This window comes from Leguminivora glycinivorella, chromosome 5, assembly GCF_023078275.1.
Source record: "Leguminivora glycinivorella isolate SPB_JAAS2020 chromosome 5, LegGlyc_1.1, whole genome shotgun sequence".
Taxonomy (NCBI): domain Eukaryota; kingdom Metazoa; phylum Arthropoda; class Insecta; order Lepidoptera; family Tortricidae; genus Leguminivora; species Leguminivora glycinivorella.
This window is the reverse complement of record NC_062975.1, coordinates 12,779,421-12,794,045: the sequence shown is the minus strand read 5'-3', so window position 1 is coordinate 12,794,045 and position 14,625 is coordinate 12,779,421. Positions and strand designations below refer to the sequence as shown.

The following is a 14,625-nucleotide window of genomic DNA, read 5'->3' as shown; positions in this document are numbered from 1 at the left end:
ATGAATAAACTTGCGAAAGTAACTAATCAAACCCACGAATTGTCGCACTTGATGCACCGTTTTTGGGGTAGGATACTCTGCTACGGCTTTGAGCTTCTTGGGACTGGGACGAATCCCGTTTTCAGAGATTTCATACCCCAAAAACGTTATCTCGTTTTTAAAAAATGAGCACTTGTCTAGATTGACCGTCAAGCCATTTTTTGAAAAAATATTAAGAACTGCTTCTAAACATGCTATATTCTCTTCCAAAGTTTCGGTGGCGATCAGTAAATCGTCCATATAACAAACTACTCTTCCGAAACGTAAATTCCCCAAAACTGTATTCATTAGCCTCTGAAAGACGGACGGCCCGTTACAGACCCCAAACGGAACCCGGAGGTACTCAAAATGGCCGTCGGGGGTCACGAATCCAGTTTTGTGGATATCTTCTGCCTTAACACAAATTTGGTGATATCCACTTTTTAAGTCGAGGGATGTGTAGTATTTGCATCCCTGTAAGCGGTCAATTAGGTCGTCTATAACTGGCATTGGGTACTTTTCTTTCACGGTGATTTTATTAAGCTGTCGATAATCAACGCACAGACGCTTAGACCCTGATGCTTTGTCAACGAGAAGAGCGGGACTCGCGTACGCGGAGGAACTATGACGTATAATACCATTGTTTAATAATTCATCAGTCAATTCGCGCATCACAACTTTTTCGGACTCTGACATTCTATAAGGTCGTGAACAAACCGGTTTGCTAGACGTTAGTTCGATCTCTAATTCAACGCAAGAAGTTTTGCCAAGTGTAGCCAAGTCCTGGGAAAAACATTGAGGGTATTTCTCTAGAATACTATTTAATAGAGACTTGTGTTCAGGAGAAACTTCACCGATCGTGCTAGTGTCAATTTTGTTAACTTGTAATGCTTGGACATGTTCGAAAGTTAACACGTCACCTACTCGTGCATACATTATACTTCCGTCCTCAGTAAAGTTCCGACCTATCAATATGTTGCATCCTAGCAGCGAATCTACTACGTACAATGTGATGAACAGCTCGACAGAGTCAACTTTCAGAGTGGTTGCTACAGCTTCAGTTACTTGACTTACAGAATCATTTTTCCAACCTACCAAATTGATAGGACTGTTCAAACGAAATGTTGCTAATTGATTTTGTTTAACGAGATCGCGTGTTATTAAGGAGCAGTCGCTGCCCATGTCAAAAAATGCCTCGCTTTTAAAGTTGTTAACGAAAACAGATTTGTAGAACTTCTGTTTTGAATTGCGTTCCGTGATTAACTTAACTTCAGATTCTTTTTCGATTTTCGGCTTGGGTTTCGATTTACACGCGGCTTCTAAGTGGCCTATTTTGTTGCATAAGTTGCAACGGACATTGTCTTTGATTGTACATATATTCCTTTTGTGACCGGTTTCACCACAACGGAAGCAAGTTACGTTGGAATTACGTGCATTATTACTATTATTTACGGGGATCTCCGTTTTATTGCTACTTTCAGACCTATCATTACTAGAATTAGTCGCGTGTGTTTGTCGAACGTTCGGTTTATTGCTTACAAAGTTTCTTTGTTTGTCATTAACCGTATTCACTTTACTGTGCAAAAAGGATGCTAACTCGTCGCAATACCTAAAGCTTCCTGCGTCTGCCGCGGTGGAGATGTTTGGATCACCGATTGTTCCAACTATAATCGAGATAACGTCTTTACTCCTAAACCCTAGCTGCAGTTTGTCTATCCTGCCTTTCTGTTCGAAAAAGAACTCGTATAGCGATTGATTTGGTCCCGGTTTTGCCTCAATAAGTTCTTTCATTAAAACGAACATATTCCGACTAATCTGAAAGGTATCCGATAAAGTATCACGCCATTGCTTCCACTCCCACGTGGTCCAATTAGTATCGTTTTTTTGCAAAGAATCCAACCACGTTTTGGCGGTATTCCGCAACTTTTGCAATGCCTGATACTTTATCATGTTATCGGCCCACCCAAAAGCACGAGCGTTTGCGTCAACCACGTTAAGCCACATATCGATATTGTCAACAAGGGGATCGAATTCCGGAATCACTGACGACAACAAAACACTTTGACTCACGGTTTTCGACTGTTTACGTTTAGCTTTTCTTCTCCTTTTTCTTCTATGGTCATCGCTGCTTGTGGATGATGACGAAGACTGTGAGGATGAAGTCTCCGATGAGGAACTGGATGTCGTGGATGGCTCCCTTGTTCTTCGCCTCGGTCTCTTCCGCTTGCGGTCACGCGGCATGTTGTGAGCGTATTTTCGAGCACTTCTGATAAAAGAAACACATAGTTAGAACCAATTAACATTCTTTATTTAACATTCATAACCTATAACTAACGGGGAGGACAACGTATTCTAAATATCGTATTGTACATTAATTAATTATCTAATCAAATGCAACATATAAGCAACTTGAAAGCCTGACAAACATTAACTAAACAGATGGGATATTTTCTATCGAGAATTAATATGCAAAGCAAAGAGGCGAGAGTAGCTAATTTAAGCAATACATATATAGGTACCTAGTCAATACTTAATCTGATCTGATACTTGTTTGTCACTCTGCGGCTGATCGGGAAAAGAGAGCTCCGTCGACTGCGCGAGGGTATTTATTAACGCCGACGTGACGTCACCGGAACGAGTCTTGATGCCGTTCATGTCCGCCAGCGCTCGAACCGCCAGTGTTGCTGCTCGGATAAAACTCGGCGACTACAGGACTCTGAAATATTCGTTATTTTCTCTGTTATAACAAAAATGTTTAGTAATATTTATTTTATGATATAGGAGGCAAGGCAAGGTTACCGCCGCCGCCGTAAGCTCTTTGTAGAATACCTCCATTATAATCTGAAAGGTTTCCCAGTTTGGTATTTTCAACAAACCATCCATTGATTATCATTACTTTTTGTCAAGTGCATCTTAGCCTGTGCGTCTTAAAAAAGTGGTTACTATGTGTCCCTTTGTAAACCGCGATATATTAACGTTCAACGCAACGTCTACACTTTAGTATTATTTTCTCGCAAGTGGGTATTGTGCGCTGCGCCTTGTACTTGAATATCTACCTACTTAGATAAAAATACTTGTTTGCCGGCTTCATTTCAGCGATATGGGGCTTTGAATTAGTACTGAAAACTCGTCAAAGCGTGTTGTTGTCGGGGAAGTTGTTGAATAATTAATTAGTGTTATTCAACTGTCTGAAATAATAAAGCCTCACCAGAAATATATGACTACACGACATGTTGAGGAATTTCCTAACGTAATAAATAATAGTTATTTGTTATACAAGAGTGCAACGTTGTATTTTAACGCCGAGTGTGGAATTGAAAAACGAGCAAGCGGAAGGATTCTATAGTTGAACCACGAGCGAAGCGAGTGGTTCGACAAAAGAATCCTGAGCTTGGGAGTTTTTCAACGCACGAGAAGTAAAATACATTTGCACTCGTGTGTAACACAAAACTTTTCCCCTCACTATAGCGAGGAAAGTACAACGCAAAAAACGCGTTTATCACTGCTTCCAGTAGTTCCACAGGTGGTAAAACATCTTCATTACTAGAGTAACTCACTTTTATGAATTTTAAAGCAGAAAATTTGCCTCTATTCAAGGTCAAATTACTTTATACACTAGTGGATAAAATGCGTTTTTACCCGATGGTAGAATTAAAACCATTCATTCATATCAAATTCATATACTTTCTTTTGGATCTATTCCTTGATATACAATACACTTCCTTGTAACTAATGGAATAAGTTGATATTTGTCTCTCATTGCTCTTTATGTTAATTTGCAATGGAAACCCCGCTGATCACGCTTTTGCATTATACACTTGTAAGTTTTACTTATACTAATATATATTCTGTGGTTTTACTTACTTAAGTACGTAAAGCTACAATACAAAACGAGAGATGAAGGTACTTACGTTCGATACAATTTTGAGCCCTAAAAGGTAGGGCCGACTTTAACGGCAAAAACTAAAACTATTTACCTATTAGTGCGTTTTCACATTATCCTATCCGATATCGGATGTCGGACCGATATCCCATACATTACAGGCGCCATCTTGGATTTTTTTTATTGAAATCCTTCCGACATCCGATATCGGATCGGATAATGTGAAAACGCACTCAGGTACTTATTTACACCAATTACTTACCCCCGTGAGTTCGACATGCCTTTAAAATAAATAATAATATAAAACGTAGTGATTCAATGCTCTTTGAATATATGTATCTGATATGTATGGCTTGTACTTGTCAGGCTTTACTTGTTATTTTTAGTAGGTATTGAGCTATACAAACTTCAAAGTCTCCCATAGGGACAGTTGCCATGACAACAATTTTGTTTGATTATTAGGAACAATTTTTCCCAACAAGCGGTTATATTTTTGCTTATTTTGTTGATTTTCTGCTATTTTTATGATGAGCGATCACCAAGGGGAACAGAACGAGAAACCGGTACCTGGATTTTGTTCAGCCTCTTGTGTTGACAAAGAGTGCCTTCAGAGGGAGATCCAGAAACCGGAGCCTAAAACATCAGACTACTTTGCGACCTGCAACTTGCCGAAAAGATTTGAATATCCACGTAAGTCTTCTTCTTTTGGTGCCAGTCCATCTAATGGACTAAGAGCCCAGGTGCCGTAGCCGAATGGCATTTCTGCGACGCGAAACGAAAACGAAACGCCGCGAAAGGTAGTCTGGCTCTGTCCCGCCAATACGCAGGAGCGATAGAGATAACTATATATATCGCGTTTCGTTTCGTGAGCGTTTCGTGAGCGTTTGTGCCATTCGGCTACGAGGCCAGAGCCGCCAGACCTTCCTAATTTTCTCAAGGATAAAATTTTGGGATAATGTACAGTTAGTATCGACGTTTGATGTCTGCATATTAGCTTGATTGGCCCGTTGCCATTTTTTTTGCTACAAAGAATAAAACTTGATGATTATGATGATGATGATGTGTTCCTGTTATCCCTCACTATACGGGACATAGGGCTCTTAGAAGAATCTTCCACTTTCCACGATCCTGGGCGACTGTTTCCAAATCCTTCCAGCCTAGTCCACTTGCGCCAGCCTCCTTCTCCAGAATGAAACTTACTGCCCTTAAATTCTCAAGGCTGATTTTATATTCATATATGTTAGATAATAATGTGAGGAATTGTTAGTTAATCAATTCTTGACTATTTCCACCGGCCGTAGCTTGAGAAATTAGGGTAAGATAGAGAGACGTATCTACGCACATTAGGCATCTACCTATACTCGTACAGGCTTCAGTTTCAATAATGTATACTCTACAATAGTCTAGAAAGACTTGTAAACTCGTTAATATCAGTTAAAAATATTATTGTTGTAGGAGACATCAATATAGATATTAAACCTAATAATACAGATAGAAATTCAGACGATTACATGACAATGACTGCTGCCCTAGGCCTAATTCCAGCACATTACATCCCGACTAGAGCAGAAAATTGTCTAGACCACGTTCTATTAAAAACAAAATCTCCTTCAACTATTGTTGTTTTAGAAACTCAAATTACCGACCATCTTCCTACATGTCTCTTTCTTCAACATCAAATTGTTCAAAATACAGCATTAAGCTCTTCTGCCCGCTATAATTACACAGCCATAAAGAATGAACTAGATACAACTGACTTCAGCGTGATAATGGAAGCCTCAGACCCAAATCTAGCCACAGATCTGTTTATTACTGTTTTACAACAAGTCGTTAATAAACATATTACAATTAACTACACGCCTAAAAATATCCGAATTATCAAGCCATGGATGACTCCAGGTTTGGTGCGATGCATCCGCAACAGAGATCGAATGCATTATCAGGTTAAAAAAAATCCCAATAATGAGATACTCAAGGTAACATATAAACGCTATCGAAACTTCTGTGCTGGCCTTCTTAGGAAACTTAAACGCTCCTATGAAAAAGCGGAGCTAGAGAAAGCAAAAAATAATCCTAAAGCAATGTGGAAGGCAATTAAAACCATGACAAACACAAACCGTAACACACAGGCTCCTATGGAACTACTGGGCTCATCTGTCGACGGCCAAACCTCTGTAAACTTAATTAACACACATTTTGCTAATGTCGGAAGAACACTTGCTCTGAGATCCCAAACAAATAATAATAGACCGATATCCTTCCCTGTGGTTCAAGGCACCCTTTCTCAGCGTAATTCTTTTAGTATTTTACAAACAGACCCAGCCGAAGTGGAACGTATAATAACTAGCATGCGTCCAGACTGTGCCACCGGATGGGACAACATACCAACAAAAGTTCTCAAACACTCAAAAATGTCCTTGTCCCTCCGATTACACACATCTGTAATCTAGCACTCGACAAAGGCTGCTTTCCCAACGCATTCAAGAAAGCTCTGATTCATCCCATATACAAAAGTGGAGATAGGGCCCGTGTCGGTAACTATAGGCCGATTTCAATTCTAAGTTCTTTGTCCAAAATACTTGAAAAAATCCTAAACAGTAGACTTATATCATATCTAAACAAATTCAATATTATCGCTTCAAATCAATTCGGCTTTAGAAGAGGTGTTTCAACCGAGGATGCTGTCGCTGCCTTTACTAAATCTCTTGTTAGTAAATTGGACAGCAAGCATCACTGCTATGGAATCTTCCTCGACCTATCCAAAGCTTTCGACACCGTCTCTATCCCCATTCTTGTCTCGAAGCTTGAAAACATCGGAATCCGTGGCCAATCACTAGAAATTTTTCGTGACTACCTATCTAATCGCACCCAACGTGTCAAAATCGGCTCCTACTGTAGTAACGATGAATTTGTTCACTACGGAGTTCCTCAGGGAAGCATACTTGGCCCAACTCTCTTCCTCATATACATCAACGAGCTGTGTCAACTTTCCATCCCTCACTGCGACATATTCGCCTACGCGGATGACACGGCTCTGCTGGTGTACGACAAAACGTGGGAACAGGCCAAAAAAACGCTGAGACAGCAACAATCAAGGTCATGGAGTGTTTGACGAATAACATTTTAACGTTGAACCTTGAAAAATCGAAAGTGGTGCGTTTCTCTCTTCCACATACCTCGAAACCTCCGGATAGTACTAATACAGTAAGGGTCCATATCTGCCCCCCCGAATCCACAGACTGCACCTGTACTTCCCTCCCTGTAGTTCCTAATATTAAATATTTAGGTGTGTATGTGGATCACAAGCTTGATTGGTCAGCGCATATTGACGCTCTATGTACTCGACTTCGTAAGCTTATATACATTTTCAAGCAGCTTCGACATTCGGCATCTACCGAAATCCTATCTCTAGTCTATCAAAGCCTGTGTCAAGCTGTCATCACCTATTGTATCCCACTGTGGGGTGGAACCTATAAAACAACACTGCTCAAAGCCGAGAGAGCGCAAAGAGCTATCCTCAAAGTGATGTACTTTAAAAAAACGCGATTTCCCCACGGCGCAGCTATACTTTGAGTCCAAAGTACTATCTGTAAGACAGATTTACTTATTGCGTACAATTCTGAGACAGCATTCCTTAACTCCGTTTAACATTGCAAATGCCCAAAAACGACAGGGAAATCCGGTGTGCAAAACTGTGACTTGCCGCACAATGTTTGGTCGTCGACAGATTGAAGCTCAAAGTGCTCGTCTTTACAATAAAATAAATAGCCTGATAAAAATCTACAGCTTAACAAGGCGGGAAGTTAAAATCAAACTAGAAACATGGCTGCAAAAGTTAACATATCATGAGACAGAAAATCTTCTCATTATACTTTCTTAAAAAAAATAGGCAACTAAATAATGTAAATAATTAATTAATTAAATTGTCTAGGTAGGTACAACAATATATGCATGTGTAAAAAGTATTTGAAATAGTTAAGAGTCTAAAGCTTAATTTTTTATCACTTCCTTTAACCACTGTTACATGACCTGCAATATTGTAATGACTTCAATATGAAAATGGAAGAACTCTAGCCCCTAAGGCACAGGTACTAACCTAGTTTAGGGGTCAAAGTTTGACCACTACAAGCCGACATCTTTGTACAAATCCCTAGTATAGTTATTATGTACGTAACTCTGTTATTATGTAACTTGCTCTTTTATGTACAATAAAGATATTATTATTATTTGTTTCTCCGTTTTTAAACTCTCGGGTCTTTCGAGCCCGGTCATTTATAAGGCGTGCGTGGGGATATAGATCCAACACGTAGAGGCCGTTTGGAGATATTTGATGTCATGTAGAACGCCTGCTGGAACCCATTCACGGGTACATGAATAGATACCCGTGAACCGGTTTCAGCAGGCATTGGAAACTATTGTCAATAAAATGGAAAGAATAGATCAGGTCTATGGGTTGAAGTTTGGATGAGTTATGAAAATGGGCTATTGCAAAGTTCCGGACACCTACCATAACATTGCGTTAACAAGTTATCGAGACAGGCGGTGACTCGCCACTCGGTAGATGGGCACCTGATTTGCCATCATAAAGACGGCCAGGCGCAACACCGGCGTGAGTGGCTCAGGGGTGTCGAGAGGTGGTGCTGCGCTTTCTCCGTAGTTACTCGCGGCGTTATGCCCTTTAACACTTCCACCCCTGGAGCGATAGCTCAGACGTTCCTCTCTGGACGGCCAATGAAGGCAAGCCAGAGCTGAGAGTCCTGCGGGTCCCCTTGGGGTTCCACTCCGGCCGGCGAAGACACGCCGGAGACGGAGACCCTGACCGACTCTCGGGAACACTCGGGTCCGTCCGTGGGGTCGTCACTCCCCAACAGCTCGCCACAAGCTGCCCTGCGGGCCGCCACAAGCTGCCCTGCGGGCTTATTATTATTATTATTTGTATGTCTTACCATATCTCGGGACCATGGGGTCCCGGACTTTTGGGAGGCATGTGTGGGGCCGAAGCCAACAGCACAGAGGCCCTTTTAGACACTTTAATCTAAAGGCAAGGGATACACCTGGCGGATACCATCCCCGAGCGCACAATATGATACATCCAGAGATGGTCCCCGCCAGGTGTAAAGACTATTTCAGTGCAGCACTTTTGTGTTGCGATGGGAACTAAGGTCATAGGCTATTGTTGTGCAAGTTGGATGGACTGGATAATGGTCTATGGGGGAGACTATCGGACACCTGCCATGACAACTAGTCTCAAGATTGTAAAAGACAGGCGGTGACTCGCCAACTCATTGAGTGGGCCCTGCAAAACGGCCGCACGCATGGTGCGACAACAGAGCAACACTTGAAGAGTGGCTGAAAGGTTGTCGAGAGGTGAGACTGCGGTAGCCAGATCCCGGTGATCCGTTCAGCAGGCCGCCGGCGTTATGACATTTTACACTTCCAACCTGGAGCATAGGTCCCGCTCTTGCGAATCCACTCTGGCCGGCCGGTTAAGGCAAGCGCAGAGGCGAGGGCTAGATGGAAGTGCCCTCTGGAATAGGGGTCCGCGGTGTCGCCACTCACCGTCAGCTCGCCACAAGCTGCCCCCGCGGGCTTATTATTATTATTATTATTATTATAAGCTAGAATATGATATTTTTACACAGTAAGTGTATATGGTTGCACCTTGCAGATAATTGCCACGAAGTACTTACCTGCCTGCGGAACGTGTCTTATCTAGATTAAGGTGTCGTTGATCTTTGCTGAAGCAGGAAGCGTTTCCTGTGATATGCGGGTTTTTGATATACATCGCTGTGTCACCTACTGCTGACATACAGTATCTGTTCTACTGCCTGGCAAAAAGTGTAGAAATTCAAAAGTGACAACATCGTCTTTGATAAGACTCTCGTTTCCTCACACATATTGATAAGTATACTCTGTCAAACAAGTCTGTCAGTAAATAAGAACAAAGAAAGTTATAGGTATCCTTTTCTCTAGGACCCTAAAGAAAAGGATGCATATAGTTTCCTTTGTTCTTATTTACTTGTGTTGCGGGTACTCAGACAACGATATATATGTATAATATACAAATACTTATATCTGTACTAGGGTGTGCAAACCGGTTAACCGGTTAACCGAAAAACCGGTTAACCGAGACTTTTTGGCCTCTGTTAAAAACCGGTTTTTATAGTCTCTAACCGGTTAATAACCGAAACTGTATTTATTTCTTAAAATTTGGAAAATTAGGCATAAAAAGGTTAAAAACTACGTAATTATTTAATGTTTTGTAATAATAAAGATTTATACATTACTTTTCATTGACAACATTATTATCTGTAATGATTTTATTGTAAAAATTAGTCCCGAGTCTACTCAATTATACATTTTATACAATACAGTAGTCCGGTTAATATATTACGACTCCGCATAGACCGAACGTCCAACGTCTTACAACGACATAAGCACAGGTATTTATTTGGTTTTCGTTTCGTATGTGATAGTATGAAAGTACATCCGTTTATTACGACTCCGATTTTAACGACCAGCCGCTTTTTACGACACATTTTACACAGAATCCGTTCGTCAAGTCCGGTTGCAACGACGAGCGACAACGTTTTTAGTTTTACTAGTAAATTGATTGACAACCGGTCTGGCTCAGTCGGTAGTGACCCTGCCTGCTGAGCCGCGGTCCTGGGTTCGAATCCCGGTAAGGGCATTTATTTGTGTGATGAGCACAGATATTTGTTCCTGAGTCGTGGATGTTTTCTATGTATATAAGTATTTATTTATCTACTTAAGTATGTATATCGTCGCTTAGCACCCATAGTACAAGCTTTGCTTAGTTTGGGGCTAAGTTGATCTGTGTAAGGTGTCCCCAATATTTATTATTTTATTATTATTTATTGAGGAAACAAAGCTACTTCCACCCGAGCACGGCCCCCTGCTGTCTTGCCTACAAGTAGCAAGATTACATTGTGGCCATGTAACTTTTTGGAGTATTGCTTTTAAAATGTTAACAATTTGTTCGCCTCGGGTCTAATCTTATAAGCTAAATAGAACCCAATTTGTATGTTTCGATTGCGTATAAACTAAAACCAGCTTTACTTACAAATGATGAGCAAGCACGCATACTAAAAATGACTTTTTCTAACTAAACAAGTCACAATGAAATAAGGTATTAATACTATGATAATAATACCCTGTAAATAAACCTATTGATTGAACATCCATGACTCAGAATACATCCATGAACAAATATCTGTGCTCATCACACAAATAAATGCCCTTACCGGGATTCGAACCCAGAACCGCGGCTTAGCAGGCAGACCGGTCGTCAAATATGTGCACATTAATAAAATATTGTTTTTTTTTAGATTGGTTCAATGGCTACGGCTGTCAAGTGAATAAGCAGCACCCGTTGTACCGGACGTCCTCCAGTGAGTACGGATGGTATGCTCCAGGTTAGTGTACCGATCGTATTGCATGATACAGGGATAGGAATTATATTTCGAGGTTGGTCCCATAGGGAAACTCAACCAGTAAATTATTGCATCCTGTATACATTTTACATTGATGAAAACATGGCGGGCAAGCATGGTACAAAGCGACGGTGTCAGTGCGTTTTTTTTGTACGTTCTGTAAGTGTGACAATAACGCACCGACGCGAAAGGGTATATATCACAATAGTATGCAGAGTGTGCTACGCCCGATGAACGCTAAAAATAATACTTTTATTTTGGGTAATCGTATAAAAATACTAATTTTACTCATGAAATTTCAATAAATAATTTTAATTGTTTACTAAAAACTACAAGTGACAAAATTAAAGAATACGGTTCCCATTCAAGAATTGAAGCTGGGCACTTTTCGAGGTAAATACAAATGTAATTTTTTATTTATGTTTTCGACAGACGACAGATGAAACTTTTGATCTAATGGTGGAGTGGGACTTTGAATATACTACGAGTATACATACAGTTTTTTTGATAGAAATAGAACTGTATGCCCTTGCTACGGAGCATTCACATGGTTTACCTTTTGCTATTTTAATATTTAATTCACACTATAAAGATATCTAAATTTTTTTTGTGCAATTCAGTTTGCCAATGTTGTCAATGGTTACAGTGTTAATTATGGAGCTTTTAATCCGGTATTCATTATTATTTATTTATATTTATCCTGTAATTAGAATTAATCGCTCACGGCAACCTGATTGACGCTGACTGAGGTCAAAAGACAATGGTTATGGTATATATAAAACTTGTAGACTATTACCTATCTAACTTGGTTTAAATTGTATATTTTATGATTCATTTTTTAAACTTAAATTAAACTTTTACTCTTGTAGGTATCCACTCTGTTCCAATGCAGTACCACCCGAAGAGCCAGGCCTTCACAAACAATCTAGCGCAGTTCGGGATGTACCGCAACTACTCGCTCAACACCCGCCTTGACTATTGAAATTGAACGAGCTCTAATAACCGTGAAATTGCTTTTTGAGGTTAACCATGTAACCTCAGTCGTTGGGGTTCTGTTGCTGCAAGATGAGTTATAATAAAGACTGCAAAGTCGTTTGGCCTTCTAAAGCCAACGCTCCTAACTTTCACGTTGCGCAGCGTATCGTAGTCGTCTATAAAGAATTACTCTTCAGTAAGTGCGACAGACGGGACAATTCTACTTTACACTCATATCATTAGGATATCTGAAGGATGTTATTTGGATTTCATGAATTTCGCGCCCGCTCGTCCGTAACTGAATTAAGGTACGCACGATAACTGAATGACATCTTCCGGATATTGTTCTGATGTTGGTGTACCATTAAATTTGCCTGAGATGAGTCAGATGGCACTGTCACGTTGGCTAAGCGGACTTATCTTTTTGAGGCAAAGTGCTTGCGAGTAATGAGTCTGCTCTTTTAACGCTTTTATTCCTTAGTATACAAAAGAATTTGAAAAACATTGGCAAGGCATACTTATCATTATAGAAGCTATATCTGTAAAAATAAAAGTTGTGGTTAGCAGTTTTATTATAACCTCATGATTTGTGGAGGAGGAGGCTTGTTTATAACCAAAGAACTTAAAATGTAAATGTTCATTGATTTCATTATGTTCTTTATGTAAACTGGTATTATGTTTAACATATTTTGCAATTTAGCTGAAAGTTACAATGCGCGTTTTCGTATGTAAGTTATCAATTTTAAGATAATAATTATTTATAAGTGCGTATTTTTAAGTTATCCGGTTTAGGAAATATAGTTTCATTTTTGTTTTCAAGGAGTCGACATTGTTCTCTGCGTTTTAACTTGGATTGTTAGATTTGTATTGCTATATTATTAATTCGTTGTTAGCTATTGATAATTTATAATAAATATTTTGCAAGTTAACTTGGTTTCCTTTAATTGTTACTCCACCCAAGATAACTATCAAATACTTATATAATGACCCCGGTTGAGGGAGATCTTCTCTAAAGGGTTTATTTCTTTATGGACTTCATATATAAATACATGATTAAGTCCTTCTGATAAGACACTCCTCAGTGGACATTTTGTTATAAGATCATTTGAAAAAAGATAAAGAGCATCAGGATTATTGGTGAACCTCAGCGTTTTGTCTGCTATGGGAGGCTAGGCTAGTGTGCAAATTTATCCATACCTTTCCTTGATGATCCGTGCATTTTCCGTGGCTCAGTTGGGAGAAGCGATTAGACCGATGTTCCAATAGGTCGTAGGTTTGAGTCCAGACAAAGCTATTCCCTGTAGTCTTACCGCGTAGTTTTACTAGTTGAATCAATGGAAATTTTTTTCCCAATAGACTTACTGATAGTAAGGGCCAGGCAATAGATAGCTTAGGTTTATTAGGTACCTATTGATGCCCGAAGGGCAAACAGAAATACAAATTTAAAGTTATTAGAAATAGGAGCCCCGCGCAGCGGGGCTCCATCGAAACAGTAGTCGCGTCTGGTTTCGTACAAAAAAAGCGAAATCTTGCAATCAGTAAGTGTATTGGGAAGAAAATTCCCAATGGTTCAACTGGTAAGACTACAGGCTATTCTCCAGACAGAGGTTTACCTACTTTCCCCTTATGTACTTACAAAAAAATGTAATATCGTCCGAAATCCTAATTGGGCAAGTATTCTTTCTAACCTGACAAGGAAAGGACTCGAACCCATCATGGCTGTGATTGCAGGCATCCACTCCGTGCCGTCCGTGTTCTACCCCGCGGGCCAGACGTTCACGAACCGCCTCAGCGCGGCCGGCATGTACCGCAACTACAGCCTCAACACCGGCATGGACCCGCCGAGCTATACTTAATTTATGTATTTATAATATATTGACGGTCAAGGAACTCTTGTTACTAAAAAAAACGAAAATCAAATTCTACGGAACGATAAACCTTCGTCCCTACATTTGCGGCCTTTTTTTTGGTGACAATATTTGCTTGACAGTCTATATATTTATTTTCCCCTCACTAGCTCGGAAACACGTGTTTTGTCCTTTAATACCAGCGGGTAAAAACGCATTTTATCCACTAGTGGGTAAAGTAATTTGACCTTGAATAAAGTCAAATTAACTGCTTTAAAATTGATAAAAGTAGGTGAATCTAGTAATAATGATGATTTACCACCTGTGGAACTACTGGAAGCAGTGATTTTTTTGCGTTGTAGTTTCCTCGCTGTAGTGAGGGGAAAAGTTTTGTGTTACACTCGGGTGCAAATGTATTTTACTTTCGTGTGTTAAAAAACTCGCAATT

The 14,625-nt window shown here is 40.0% G+C and overlaps 1 protein-coding gene across 4 annotated transcripts; it reads left to right on the top strand.

The window, feature by feature from the left end:
• The first annotated feature begins 4,358 nt into the window (after window positions 1-4,358).
• On the top strand, window positions 4,359-14,320 carry LOC125226040 (UPF0691 protein C9orf116). 4 transcript variants are annotated; one of them, XM_048129869.1, is made up of 3 exons: window positions 4,359-4,591; window positions 11,251-11,313; window positions 14,062-14,320. In XM_048129869.1, the coding sequence occupies exons 1-3, from the start codon at window positions 4,426-4,428 to the stop codon at window positions 14,184-14,186; spliced, it is 354 nt and encodes a 117-aa protein (XP_047985826.1). In that variant the 5' UTR covers window positions 4,359-4,425; the 3' UTR covers window positions 14,187-14,320. The 4 variants fall into 4 exon arrangements, with proteins under 4 accessions (XP_047985826.1, XP_047985827.1, XP_047985825.1 ...); XM_048129870.1 differs by lacking the exon at window positions 14,062-14,320 and adding an exon at window positions 12,225-13,244; XM_048129868.1 differs by lacking the exon at window positions 14,062-14,320 and adding an exon at window positions 12,225-13,243 and having other exon boundaries at window positions 4,362-4,591; window positions 11,251-11,337.
• The last annotated feature ends 305 nt before the right edge of the window (window positions 14,321-14,625 follow it).